The sequence below is a fragment of the Zeus faber genome (assembly GCF_960531495.2).
Source record: "Zeus faber genome assembly, chromosome: 9".
NCBI classification, from domain to species: Eukaryota; Metazoa; Chordata; class Actinopteri; order Zeiformes; family Zeidae; genus Zeus; species Zeus faber.
The window spans coordinates 850,015-864,954 of record NC_137197.1 but is presented as its reverse complement, the minus strand read 5'-3'; the positions used below and the strand labels follow the sequence as shown (position 1 = coordinate 864,954).

The 14,940-nt window shown below is 35.2% G+C and overlaps 1 protein-coding gene across 2 annotated transcripts in view; it reads right to left on the bottom strand.

Moving 5' to 3' along the window:
• dlc (deltaC) overlaps window positions 1-14,940 on the bottom strand; it is a 57,315-nt gene that overhangs the window by 41,634 nt on the left and 741 nt on the right. For both annotated transcript variants that reach the window (XM_080006809.1, XM_080006810.1), the window contains exon 4: window positions 12,213-12,470. In XM_080006809.1, coding sequence (XP_079862935.1) covers window positions 12,213-12,470 — 258 coding nt within the window. The remainder of the gene's footprint in view (window positions 1-12,212; window positions 12,471-14,940) is intronic.

Here is a 14,940-nt window from a genome sequence, read left to right as displayed (position 1 = left end):
TTAGTATTATTCTACTCTTTATTACTAGTATCAATAGCAGTATTATTAAACTTATTAATACTATTATACTCTTTATTACTAGTATCATTAGCAGTATTATTATACATATTAGTATTATCATACTCTTTAATACTAGTATCATTAGCAGCATTATTATATTCATTAGGATAATGATAGACATTGTTACGAGTATCATTATCAGGACTTTTACTTAATTTGTATTATTATACTCTTTATTACTAGTATCAATAGCAGGATTATTATACTTATTTATATTATTATACTCTTTATTACTAGTATCATTAGCAATATTATTATACTTATTAGTATTATTATACTTTATGACATTGGTAGTATTATCATACTCTTTATTGCTAATATCATTAGCAGTATTATTATACTTTTTAGTGTTATTATAGTCTTTATTACTAGTATCATTAGCAGTATTATTATACTTATTTGTATTATTATACTCTTTATGACTAGAATTATTAGCTGTATTAATATAGTTATTAGTATTATTATACTCTTTATTACTAGTATCATGAGCAGCCTTATTATACTTATTAGTATTATTATACTCTTTATTTCTAGTATCATGAGTAGTATTATTACTTAATTTGTATTGTTACACTCTCTATTACTTGTATCAATAGCATTATTATTATACTTGTTAGTATTATTATACTCTTAATTACTTGTATTATTAGCTGCATTATTATACTTATTCGTATTATTATACTCTTTATTACTAGTATCATTAGCAGCCTTATTATACATATTAGTATTATTATACTCTTTATTACTAGTATTATTGCTGTATTATTCAACTTAATAGTATTATTATACTCTTTATTACTAGTATCATTAGCAGTCTTATTATACTTATTAGTATAATTATACTCTTTATTACTAGTATCATAAGTATTATAATTATACATAGTAGTATTATTATACCCTTTGTTATTAGTATTATTAGCTGTATTATTATTGTTATTTGTATTATTAAACTCATTATTACTAGTATCATGAGCAGTCTTATTATACATATTAGTATTATTTTACTCTTTATTTCTAGTATCATGAGTAGTATTATAATACTTATTAATATTGATATACTCTTTATTACTAGTATCATTTGCAGTATTATTATACTTATTAGTATGATGATACTGTTTATTACTAGTATCATGATCAGTATTATTACTTAGTTTGTATAATTACGCTCTTTATTACCAGTATCCATCGCAGTATTATTATAATTATTAATATTATTATCCTCTTCATTACTAGTATCATTAGTAGTATTATTATACTTACTAGTATTATTATACTTACTGGTATTATTAAACTCTTAATTACTAGTATCAATAGCAGTATTATTATACTTATTAATATTATTATACTCTTTATTACTCATATCATTAGCAGCGTTATTATACTTATTAGTATTGTGATACTCTTTATTACTAGTATAATTATCAGCATTATTTCTTAATTTGTATTATTACACTCTTAATTACTAGTATCAATAGCAGTATTATTGTAATTATTAGTATTATTATACTATTTATTACTAGTATCATTAGCAGTCTTATTATACATATCAATATTATTATACTCTTTATTACTAGTATTATTAGCAGTATTATTATACTTATTAGTATTATTATAGTCTTTATTACTAGTATCATTAGCAGTCTTATTATACATATTAGTATTATTAAACTATTTATTACTAGTATTATTAGCTGTATTACTATACTTATTAGTATTATTATACTCTTTATTACTAGTATTATTAGCTGTATTACTATACTTATTAGTATTATTATACTATTTATTACAAGTATCATTAGCAGTCTTATTATTCTGATTAGAATTATTATACTCTTTATTATTAGATCATGAGCAGTATAATTATATGCTTTATAACTAGTATTATTAGCTGTATTATTATACTTATTAGTATTATTATACTCTTTATTACTAGTATCATTAGCAGTCTTATTATACATATTAGTATTATTATACTCTTTATTACTAGTATTATTAGCTGTATTATTATACTTATTAGTATTATTTTACTCTTTATTACTAGTATCATTCGCAGCGTTATTATACTTATTATTGTTATGATACTCTTTATTACTAGTATAATTAGCAGTATTATTTATTAATTTGTATTATTATACTCTTTATTACTCTTATTTTTAGCAGTATTATTATACTTCTTACTAATATTATACTCTTTATTACTAGTATTATTAGCTGTATTATTATAATTATTAGTATTATTATACTCTTTATTACTTGTATCACAAATAGTATTATTATACTTATGAGTATTATTATACTCTTTATTACTAGTATCATTAGCAGTCTTATTATACATATTAGTATTATTATACTCTTTATGACTAGTATTATTAGCTGTATTATTATACGTATTCGTATTATTATACTCTTTATTACTAGTATCATTAGCAGGCTTATTATACATATTAGTATTATTATACTCTATAATACTAGTATTATTAGCTGTATTATTATACTTATTGGAATTATTATACTATTTATTCCTAGTATCATTAGCAGTCTTATTTTACTTATTAGTATTATTATTCTCTTCATTACCAGTGTCATAAGTAGTATTATTATACTCTTTATTATTAGATCATGAGCAGTATTATTATACTTATTAGTATTATTATACTCTTTATGACTGGTATTATTAGCTGTATTATTATACTTATTAGTATTATTTTACTCTTTATAACTAGTATCATTTGCAGCGTTATGTAACTTATTAGTATTAAGATACTCTTTATTACGAGTATAATTAGCAGTGTTATTACTTAATTTGTATTATTACACTCTTTATTACTAGTATCAATAGCAGTATTACTATACTTACTAGTATTATTATACTCTTTATTACTAGTATCAATAGCAGTATTATTATACTTATTAATATTATTATACTCTTTATTACTAGTATCATTAGCAATGTTATTATACTTCTTAGTATTATTATACTCTTTATTATAAGCATTATTACCTGTATTGTTATAATTATTAGTATTATTATACTCTTTATTATTAGTATCATTAGCAGTCTTATTATACTTATAAGTATTATTATACTCTTTATTCCTAGTATTTTTAGCTGTATTATTATACTTATTAGTATTATTTTACTCTTTATAACTAGTATCATTTGCAGCGTTATTAAACTTATAAGTATTAAGATACTCTTTATTACGAGTATAATTAGCAGTGTTATTACTTAATTTGTATTATTACACTCTATTACTAGTATCAATAGCAGTATTACTATACTTACTAGTATTATTATACTCTTTATTACTAGTATCAATAGCAGTATTATTATACTTATTAATATTATTATACTCTTTATTACTTGTATCATTAGCAATGTTATTATACTTCTTAGTATTATTATACTCTTTATTACAAGCATTATTAGCTGTATTGTTATAATTATTAGTATTATTATACTCTTTATTATTAGTATCATTAGCAGTCTTATTATACTTATAAGTATTATTATACTCTTTATTACTAGTATTATTAGCTGTATTATAATACTTATTAGTATTATTTTACTCTTTATTACTAGTATCATTTGCAGCGTTATTAAACTTATTAGTATTAAGATACTCTTTATTACGAGTATAATTAGCAGTGTTATTACTTAATTTGTATTATTACACTCTTTATTACTAGTATCAATAGCAGTATTACTATACTTACTAGTATTATTATACTCTTTATTACTAGTATCAATAGCAGCATTATTATACTTATTAATATTATTTTACTCTTTATAACTAGTATCATTTGCAGCGTTATTAAACTTATTAGTATTAAGATACTCTTTATTACGAGTATAATTAGCAGTGTTATTACTTAATTTGTATTATTACACTCTTTATTACTAGTATCAATAGCAGTATTACTATACTTACTAGTATTATTATACTGTTTATTACTAGTATTATTAGCTGTATTATTATACTTATTAGTATTGTTATACTCTTTATTATTAGTATCATTAGCAGTCTTATTATACTTATAAGTATTATTATACTCTTTATTACTAGTATTATTAGCTGTATTATTATACTTATTAGTATTATTTTACTCTTTATAACTAGTATCATTTGCAGCGTTATTAAACTTATTAGTATTAAGATACTCTTTATTACGAGTATAATTAGCAGTCTAATTATACTTATAAGTATTATTATACTCTTTATTCCTAGTATTATTAGAAGTATTATTGGAGTTATGATTAGTAGTATAATTATAGATTTTAGTAGTAGTATTACTATAGTTATTAGTTGCGTAGTTGTATTGGTAGTATTATTAGAAGGATTATTGTATGAAAATGCATTATAGTTTGTTATCTTCACTTCTGATACCCAATGTGTAATATTATATTTGTAATGCGCAATATTATATTTGTAATGTGTAATATTATATTTGTAATGTGTAATATTATATTTGTATTGTGTAATATTATATTTGTAATGTGTAATATTATATTTGTATTGTGTAATATTATATTTGTAATGTGTACTATTATATTTGTATTGTGTAATATTATATTTGTATTGTGTAATATTATATTTGTATTGTGTAATATTATATTTGTCATATACTTTGGTAATGGGAGGGAAGGATTTAAGTAAAGAAAAACTACAGGAACACACCTGTCTATCTCTCACTACCTGTCTCTCTCTCTAGTTAAACCATGTTCCTGTCTCTCTCTCTCAAGTTAAACAGTCTCCCTGTCTCTCTCTCTCTCTAGTTAAACAGTCTTCCTGTCTCTCTCTCTGTAGTTAAACAGTCTTCCTGTCGCTCTCTCTCTGTAGTTAAACAGTCTTCCTGTCGCTCTCTCTGTAGTTAAACAGTCTTCCTGTCGCTCTCTCTGTAGTTAAACAGTCTTCCTGTCGCTCTCTCTCTGTAGTTAAACAGTCTTCCTGTCTCTCTCTCTGTAGTTAAACAGTCTTCCTGTCTCTCTCTCTGTAGTTAAACAGTCTTCCTGTCGCTCTCTCTCTGTAGTTAAACAGTCGTCCTGTCGCTCTCTCTGTAGTTAAACAGTCGTCCTGTCGCTCTCTCTGTAGTTAAACAGTCTTCCTGTCTCTCTCGAGTTAAACAGTCTTCCTGTCTCTCTCTCTCTATTTCTCTCTCGAGTTAAACAGTCTTCCTGTCTCTCCCTCTAGTTAAACAGTCTTCCAGTCTCTCTCTCTGTAGTTAAACAGTCTTCCTGTCGCTCTCTCTCTGTAGTTAAACAGTCTTCCTGTCTCTCTCTCTGTAGTTAAACAGTCTTCCTGTCGCTCTCTCTCTCTAGTTTAACAGTCTTCCTGTCTCTCTCCCTCTCTAGTTAAACAGTCTTCCTGTCTCTCTCTCTAGTTAAACAGTCTTCCTGTCTCTCTATCTAGTTTAACAGTCTTCCTGTCTCTCTCTCTCTGTAGTTAAACAGTCTTCCTGTCGCTCTCTCTCTCCCTCTCTAGTTAAACAGTCTTCCTGTCTCTCTCTCTAGTTAAACAGTCTTCCTGTCTCTCTCTCTCTCTCTCTAGATAAACAGTGTCCCTGTCTCTCTCTCTCTCTCTCTCTCTAGTTAAACAGTCTTCCTGTCTCTCTCTCTCTCTCTAGTTAAACAGTCTTACTGTCTCTCTCTCTCTCTCTAGTTAAACAGTCTTACTGTCTCTCTCTCTCTCTCTCAAGTTAAACAGTCTTACTGTCTCTCTCTCTCTCTCTAGTTAAACAGTCTTACTGTCTCTCTCTCTCTCCCTAGTTAAACAGTCTTCCTGTCTCTCTCTCTCTCTCTCTAGTTAAACAGTCTTCCTGTCTCTCCCTCTAGTTAAACAGTCTTCCTGTCTCTCTCCCTACTTAAACAGTCTTCCTGTCTCTCTCTCTCTCTCTCTCTCTCTCTAGTTAAACAGTCTTCCTGTCTCTCCCTCTAGTTAAACAGTCTTACTGTCTCTCTCTCTGTCTCCAGTTAAACAGTCTTCCTGTCGCTCTCTCTCTCTAGTTAAACAGTCTTCCTGTCTCTCTCTCTCTCTCTCTCTAGATAAACAGTCTCCCTGTCTCCCTCCCTAGTTAAATAGTCTTCCTGTCTCTCTCTCTCTCTAGTTAAACAGTCTTACTGTCTCTCTCTCTCTCTCTCTCTCTATCTCTCATTAAACAGTCTTCCTGTCTCTCTCTCTCTCTCGAGTGAACAGTCTTCCTGTCTCTGTCTCTCCCTCTAGTTAAACACTCTTCGTGTCTCTCTCTCTAGTTAAACAGTCTTCCTGTCTCTCTCTAGTTAAACAGTCTTCCTGTCTCTCTCTCCCGAGTGAACAGTCTTTCTGTCTCTGTCTCTCTCTCTAGTTGAACAGTCTTCCTGTCTCTCTCTCTCTCATTAACAGTCTTCCTGTCTCTCTCTCTCTCTCTAGTTAAACAGTCTCCCTGTCTCTCTCTCTCTCTTGCTCTCTCTCTCTCTAGTTGAACAGTCTTCCTGTCTCTCTCTCTCTCATTAACAGTCTTCCTGTCTCTCTCTCTCTCTCTAGTTAAACAGTCTCCCTGTCTCTCTCTCTCTCTCTCTCGTTAAACAGTCTTCCTGTCTCTCTCTCTCTGTAGTTAAACAGTCTCCCTGTCTCTCTTTCTCTAGTTAAACAGTCTTCCTGTCGCTCTCTCTCTCTCTCTAGTTAAACAGTCTTCCTGTCTCTCTCTCTAGTGAACAGTGTTCCTGTCTCTCTCTCTCTAGTTAAACAGTCTTCCTGTCTCTCTCTCTAGTTAAACAGTCTTTCTGTCTCTCTCTCTCTAGTTAAACAGTCATCCTGTCTCTCTCTCTCTCTCTAGTTAAACTGTCTTCCTGTCTCTCTCTCTCTCGTTAAACAGTCTTCCTGTCTCTCTCTCTCTCTAGTTAAATAGTCTTTCTGTCTCTCTCTCTCGTTAAACAGTCTTCCTGTCTCTCTCTCTCTCTAGTTAAATAGTCTTTCTGTCTCTCTTTCTAGTTAAATAGTCTCCCTGTCTCTCACTCTCGTTAAACAATCTTCCTGTCTCTCTCTCTAGTTAAACAGTCTTCCTGTCTCTCTCTCACGAGTTAAACAGTCTTCCTGTCTCTCTCTCACTAGTGAAACAGTCTTCCTGTCTCTCTCTCACAAGTAAAACAGTCTTCCTGTCTCTCTCTCTCTAGTTAAACAGTCTTCCTGTCTCTCTCTCACAAGTTAAACAGTCTTCCTGTCTCTCTCTCTCTAGTTAAACACTTTTCCTGTCTCTCTCTCTAGTTAAACAATTTTCTTGCCTCTCTCTCTCTAGTTAAACAGTCTTCCTGTCTCTCTCTCAAGTTAAACAGTCTGCCTGTCTCTCTCTCTGTCTCCAGTTATACAGTCTTCCTGTCTCTCTCTCTCTCATTAACAGTCTTCCTGTCTCTCTCTCTCTCTCTAGTTAAACAGTCTCCCTGTCTCTCTCTCTCTCTTGCTCTCTCTCTCTCTAGTTGAACAGTCTTCCTGTCTCTCTCTCTCTCATTAACAGTCTTCCTGTCTCTCTCTCTCTCTCTAGTTAAACAGTCTCCCTGTCTCTCTCTCTCTCTCTCTCGTTAAACAGTCTTCCTGTCTCTCTCTCTCTGTAGTTAAACAGTCTCCCTGTCTCTCTTTCTCTAGTTAAACAGTCTTCCTGTCGCTCTCTCTCTCTCTCTAGTTAAACAGTCTTCCTGTCTCTCTCTCAAGTTAAACAGTCTTTCTGTCTCTGTCTCTCTCTCTAGTTGAACAGTCTTCCTGTCTCTCTCTCTCTCATTAACAGTCTTCCTGTCTCTCTCTCTCTCTCTAGTTAAACAGTCTCCCTGTCTCTCTCTCTCTCTTGCTCTCTCTCTCTCTAGTTGAACAGTCTTCCTGTCTCTCTCTCTCTCATTAACAGTCTTCCTGTCTCTCTCTCTCTCTCTAGTTAAACAGTCTCCCTGTCTCTCTCTCTCTCTCTCTCGTTAAACAGTCTTCCTGTCTCTCTCTCTCTGTAGTTAAACAGTCTCCCTGTCTCTCTTTCTCTAGTTAAACAGTCTTCCTGTCGCTCTCTCTCTCTCTCTAGTTAAACAGTCTTCCTGTCTCTCTCTCTAGTGAACAGTGTTCCTGTCTCTCTCTCTCTAGTTAAACAGTCTTCCTGTCTCTCTCTCTAGTTAAACAGTCTTTCTGTCTCTCTCTCTCTAGTTAAACAGTCATCCTGTCTCTCTCTCTCTCTCTAGTTAAACTGTCTTCCTGTCTCTCTCTCTCTCGTTAAACAGTCTTCCTGTCTCTCTCTCTCTCTAGTTAAATAGTCTTTCTGTCTCTCTCTCTCGTTAAACAGTCTTCCTGTCTCTCTCTCTCTCTAGTTAAATAGTCTTTCTGTCTCTCTTTCTAGTTAAATAGTCTCCCTGTCTCTCACTCTCGTTAAACAATCTTCCTGTCTCTCTCTCTAGTTAAACAGTCTTCCTGTCTCTCTCTCACGAGTTAAACAGTCTTCCTGTCTCTCTCTCACTAGTGAAACAGTCTTCCTGTCTCTCTCTCACAAGTAAAACAGTCTTCCTGTCTCTCTCTCTCTAGTTAAACAGTCTTCCTGTCTCTCTCTCACAAGTTAAACAGTCTTCCTGTCTCTCTCTCTCTAGTTAAACACTTTTCCTGTCTCTCTCTCTAGTTAAACAATTTTCTTGCCTCTCTCTCTCTAGTTAAACAGTCTTCCTGTCTCTCTCTCAAGTTAAACAGTCTGCCTGTCTCTCTCTCTGTCTCCAGTTATACAGTCTTCCTGTCTCTCTCTCTTGTTAGACAGTCTTTCTGTCTCTCTCTCTCTAGTTAAACAATCTTCCTGTCTCTCTCTCGCTCTCTCTAGTTAAACAGTCTTCCTGTCTCTCTCTTTCTAGTTAAACAGTCTTCCTGTCTCCCTCTCTCTAGTTAAACAATCTTCCTGTCTCTCTCTCTCTCGTTAAACAGTCTCCCTGTCTCTCTCTCTCGTTAAACAATCTTCCTGTCTCTCTCTCTCGTTAAACAGTCTTCCTGTCTCTCTCTCACGAGTTCAACAGTCTTCCTGTCTCTCTCTCACTAGTTAAACAGTCTTCCTGTCTCTCTCTCACAAGTTAAACAGTCTTCCTGTCTCTCTCTCTCTAGTTAAACACTTTTCCTGTCTCTCTCTCTAGTTAAACAATTTTCTTGTCTCTCTCTCTCTAGTGAGCAGTCTTCCTGTCTCTCTCTCTCTCGTTAAACAGTCTTCCTCTCTCTCTCTCTCTCTCTCTCTCTAGTTAAATAGTCTTCCTGTCTCTCTCTCTGTAGTTAAACATTCTTCCTGTCTCTCTTGCTCTCTGTCTCTAGTTAAACAGTCTTCCTGTCTCTCTCTCTGTAGTTAAACAGTCTTCCTGTCTCTCTCTCTGTAGTTAAACAGTCTTCCTGTCTCTCTCTCTCTCATTAAACAGTCTCCGCGTCTCTCTCCAGTTAAACAGTCTTCCTGTCTCTCTCTCTGTAGTTAAACATTCTTCCTGTCTCTCTTGCTCTCTGTCTCTAGTTAAACAGTCTTCCTGTCTCTCTCTCTGTAGTTAAACAGTCTTCCTGTCTCTCTCTCTCTCTCTCGTTAAACAGTCTTCCTGTCTCTCTCTCTCTCTAGTTAAACAGTCTTCCTGTCTCCCTCTCTCCAGTTAAACAGTCTTCCTGGCTCTCTCTCGCTCTCTCTCTCTCTCTCTCTAGTTAAACAGTCTTCCTGTCTCTCTCTCTCTCTAGTTAAACAGTCTTCCTGTCTCTCTCTCTCTCTAGTTAAACAGTCTTCCTCTCTCTCTCTCTCTCTCTCTCTAGTTAAACAGTCTTCCTGTCTCTCTCTCTCTAGTTAAACAGTCTTCCTTTCTCTCTCTCTCTCTCACTAGTTAAACAGTCTTCCTGTCTCTCTCTCTCGCTGTCTCTCTCTCTCTCTAGTTAAACAGTCTTCCTGTCTCTCTCTCTCACTGTCTCTCTCTCTCACTAGTTAAACAGTCTTCCTGTCTCTCTCTCTCTTCCTCTCTTGTTTTCTCTCTTGTTCTGTCTCTCTCTCTTTAGTGTGAGGGTGGAGTTTGAGTTTTACAAACTGACTGGCTAATTGGACTCTTTCAGGAGCGATGGGGTGTTGGGGAGGTGCTGTGCACGTCCAGAATGATTCCCTCATAATTAACCTGTGATTTTCCTGTGGTAGCTGTGATCTTTTCGCTCTCTCTCTCTCTCTCTCTAAGGAATTGTACAAAGGAGGAAGTCTGGGCTACAAAGGAAGGCGTCCTTATAGTGAACAGCTGTCTCAAACCTGGTGAAGAAGTCAACAGATCCCTGCAGACTGTACCTAGTTGTCTCTGAAGAGAGATGTCTGTGCTCTTACTGACCTGTGGTTTCCCGTGGTTTGTCTCTGTTTTTGGTGTTTTTTTGGTTACCTCGTGATCAAGTTGCTGCTGCTGTGACATGTCTTACTTGAAAATAAAGGAACCTTAAAAGTCAAAAGTCTAGGTAAACAGTCTTCCTGTCTCTCTCTCGCTCTCTCTCTCTCTAGTTAAACAGTCTTCCTGTCTCTCTCTCTCTCTAGTTAAACAGTCTTCCTGTCTCTCTCTCGCTCTCTCTCTCTCTAGTTAAACAGTCTTCCTGTCTCTCTCTCTCTCTAGTTAAACAGTCTTCCTGTCTCTCTCTCTCTCCAGTTAAACAGTCTTCCTGGCTCTCTCTCGCTCTCTCTCTCTCTCTAGTTAAACAGTCTTCCTGTCTCTCTCTCTCTCTAGTTAAACAGTCTTCCTGTCTCTCTCTCTCTCTAGTTAAACAGTCTTCCTGTCTCCCTCTCTCCAGTTAAACAGTCTTCCTGGCTCTCTCTCGCTCTCTCTCTCTAGTTAAACAGTCTTCCTGTCTCTCTCTCTCTAGTTAAACAGTCTTCCTGTCTCTCTCTCTCTCTAGTTAAACAGTCTTCCTGTCTCTCTCTCTCTCTAGTTAAACAGTCTTCCTGTCTCCCTCTCTCCAGTTAAACAGTCTTCCTGGCTCTCTCTCGCTCTCTCTCTCTCTCTCTCTAGTTAAACAGTTTTCCTGTCTCTCTCTCTCTCTAGTTAAACAGTCTTCCTGTCTCTCTCTCTCTCTAGTTAAACAGTCTTCCTCTCTCTCTCTCTCTCTCTCTCTAGTTAAACAGTCTTCCTGTCTCTCTCTCTCTAGTTAAACAGTCTTCCTCTCTCTCTCTCTCTCTCTCTCTCTCTAGTTAAACAGTCTTCCTGTCGCTCTCTCTCTAGTTAAATAGTCTTCCTGTCTCTCTCTCTGTAGTTAAACAGTCTTCCTGTCTCTCTTGCTCTCTGTCTCTAGTTAAACAGTCTTCCTGTCTCTCTCTCTCTCTCTCTCTCTCCCTCTCTCTAGTTAAAAAGTCTTCCTGTCGCTCTCTCTCTCTAGTTAAATAGTCTTCCTGTCTCTCTCTCTGTAGTTAAACAGTCTTCCTGTCTCTCTCTCTCTCTCTCTCCCTCTCTCTAGTTAAAGTCTTCCTGTCGCTCTCTCTCTCTCTAGTTAAATAGTCTTCCTGTCTCTCTCTCTGTAGTTAAACAGTCTTCTTGTCTCTCTCTCTCTCTCCCTCTCTCTCGTTAAACAGTCTTCCTGTCGCTCTCTCTCTCTAGTTAAATAGTCTTCCTGTCTCTCTCTCTGTAGTTTAACAGTCTTCCTGTCTCTCTCTCTCTAGTTAAACAGTCTCCCTCCCCCTCTCTCTAGTCAAACAGTCTTCCTGTCTCTCTCGCTCTCTCTAGTTAAACAGTCTTCCTGTCTCTCTCTCTCTCGTTAAACAGTCTTCCTGTCTCTCTCTCTCTCCCTTGTTAAACAGTCTCCCTCTCTCTCTCCCTCTCTCTCTCTAGTTAAACAGTCTTCCTGTCTCTCTCTCTCTCGTTAAACAGTCTTCCTGTCTCTCTCTCTCTCTCTTGTTAAACAGTCTCCCTCTCTCTCTCCCTCTCTCTCTCTAGTTAAACAGTCTTCCTGTCTCTCTCTCCCTCCCTCTCTCTCTCCCTCCCTCCCTCTCTCTCTAAGGAGGTAAACTGTACAAAGGAGGAAGTCTGGGCTCCAAAGGGAACAGTCATTATAGTGAACAGCAGTCTCAACCCCCCCCCCCTTCTCTCTCTCTCTCTCCCTCCCTCCCTCCCTCCCCCCTTTTCTCCTTCTCCTCCTCTCCCCCTCTTCCCAGCAGGGTGTGTGGCAGGAAGGCGGTGTGGGTGGGGTTCTTACCCAGGGTGCAGTAGGGTCCGGTCCAGCCGGGCAGGCAGTGCCGCTCCCCCGCCGCGTCGCAGCCAAAGTGTCCGAAAGTGTCGTTGCGCGGGCGGCAGAAGGCGGCGCAGGCGGCGCCGTGGTAGTGGGCGTCGCACACGGCGCGATAGGAGAAGCGCAGCGCGCTGCGCTCCGCAAGGTGCGCATCCCGGGACCAGGCCTCCCCGACCTGCAGGCTGCGGCCCGCCACCAGGCGGCTGATCAGGCTGTTCTGAGACCCTGCACACAGGACGGGAAGCTTTACAGCTGCTTTCATTCTCTATGTTTTATTCTGTTTTGAATGTTTCATTTTGTTTTATTCTGTTCTTAATATTTTATTATGTTTCATTATGTTTTTAATATGATAGTATGTTTTATTCAGTTTTATTCTGTTTGTTTTAATCTGTTTTGAATGTTTCATTATGTTTTATTATGTTTTTAATATTTTATGTTGTTTTTAATATTTTATTATGTTTTTAATATTATAGTATGTTTAATCCGGTTTTATTCTGTTGGTTTTATTATGTTTTTAATATTTTATTATCTATTAAATATTATACTCTGTTTTGTGTTTTTAAAGTGTCATTGTTTTATTGTGCTTTTCATCTTTAATCTGGTTAAAAATATTTGATTCCGTTTTATTCTGTTTTGTTCTGTTTTTAACGTTTCATTCTGTTTTATTATGCTTTTCATATTTGATAATATTTTTAATGTTTCATTATGTTTTATTTAGCATTTAAACTTTTTTATGTTTTTCATATTTTATTCCGTTTTATTCTGTTTTTAAACTTTTATTCTGTTTAATTATGCTTTTAATGGTTTACTGTGTTTTATTATGTTTTGAATGTTTCATTATGTATTATTATGTTTTTAATATTTTATTATTTTTATTATGTTTTACTATGTTTGTAATGTTTTTTATGTTTTATTATGCTTTTGACGTTTCATTATGTTTTATTATGTTTTTAATGTTTAATCTTTTATTATGTGTTATCATTATTTGAATACTTGATTGTGTTAAATTATGTTTTATTGTGATCTTAATGTTATATTATGCTTTATTTTGATGTAATTGTTTTATCATGTTTTATTTTGCTTTGTTATGTTTTAATGTTTTTATTCTGTTTTATTATGCTTTATTATGTTTTAATGTTTCATTATGCTTTATTATGTTTTATTAATTGTAATTGTTTTATTTTGCTTAATATTTTTTTCCTATGTTTTTAATGTTTTTATTATGTTTTTAATGTTTTCTTGTTGTTTATGTCCTATTTTTCTTAATTGTGTTTTTAATGTTTTATTATTTTTTAATTATCTTTTATTTAGCTTTATTATGTTTTAATGTTTTATTATTTTTTTTATTCTGTTTTAATTTGCTTTATTATGTTTTACTGTTTTTATTCTGTTTTATTACGCTTTAAATGTTTTAGTATTTTTTATATTTTGTTTTTTTTTTACTATGTTTGTTATGTTTTTATAATTGTATTATGCTTTATTATGTTTTTAATGTTTTATTATTTTGTATTATATATAATTTAGCTTTATTATGTTTTACAATGTTTTTAATGTTGTTATTATGTTTTATTTTGCTTTATTATGATTTACTATGTTTTTAATGTTTTTATTGTCCTTTGTTATGTTTTTAATGTTTTATTATTTTGTATTATGTACTTTTTCCCCACATTCCAAAGACATGCAGGTTAGGTTAATGGGTGACTCTAAAAAATTGACCGTAGGTGTGAATGTGAGCGTGCATGGTTGTTTGTCTCTGTATGTGGGCCCTGTATGTGGGCCCTGTATGTGGGCCCTGTATGTGGGCCCCCTATGTGGGCCCTGTATGTGGGCCCTGTATGTGGGCCCTGTATGTGGGCCCCCTATGTGGGCCCTGTATGTGGGCCCTGTATGTGGGCCCTGTATGTGGGCCCTGTGGGAGCCTGGCGACCTGTCCAGGATGCACCCCGCCCCTCCAGCCCCCAAGAGAGTACAGGCAGGGTGGAACGGGTGAAGAAGAAAGTACAGGCAGGGTGGAGTGGGTGGAGAAGAGAGTAGAGGCAGGGTGGAACGGGTGAAGAAGAAAGTACAGGCAGGGTGGAGCGGGTGGAGAAGAGAGTAGAGGCAGGGTAGAGCGGGTGGAGAAGAGTGTCCGGAGTGATGTGTGACAGAAGGGTTCCAGCCAGAGTGAAGGGGGAGGTGTAGAGGGCGGTAGTGAGAGCAGCCATGTTGTACGGTTTAGAGGCGGTGGCACCGACTAAAAGGCAGGTGGATGAGGTGGAGGTGGCAGAGTTGAGGATGTGGAGGTTTTCATTGGGAGGGACAAGGATGGACAGGATTAAAAATGAGGACGTTACAGGGACAGCTCAGGTTGGACAGTGAGAGAGGCCAGATTGAGATGGTTTGGACACGTGTGGAGGAGACATGAGAGTTACATTGGGAGGAGGAGGCTGAGGGTGGAGCTGCCAGGCAAGAGGAAAAGAGGAAGCCAAAGAGAAGCTTGATGGAGGTGCTGAGGGAGGACATGCAGGCGGGTGGTGTCAGGGAGGAGGATGAACAGAACACAAGGTGTTGGAGGCAGATGATCCACTGTGCCACCACTAAGCAGCCCAAAGAAGATATGTTATGAAGTTATGTTTAATTATGTTTGTAATATTTTATTATTTTTTATTATGTTGTATTTTGCTTTATTGTGTTTTATTCCCTTTTATTCCGTTTT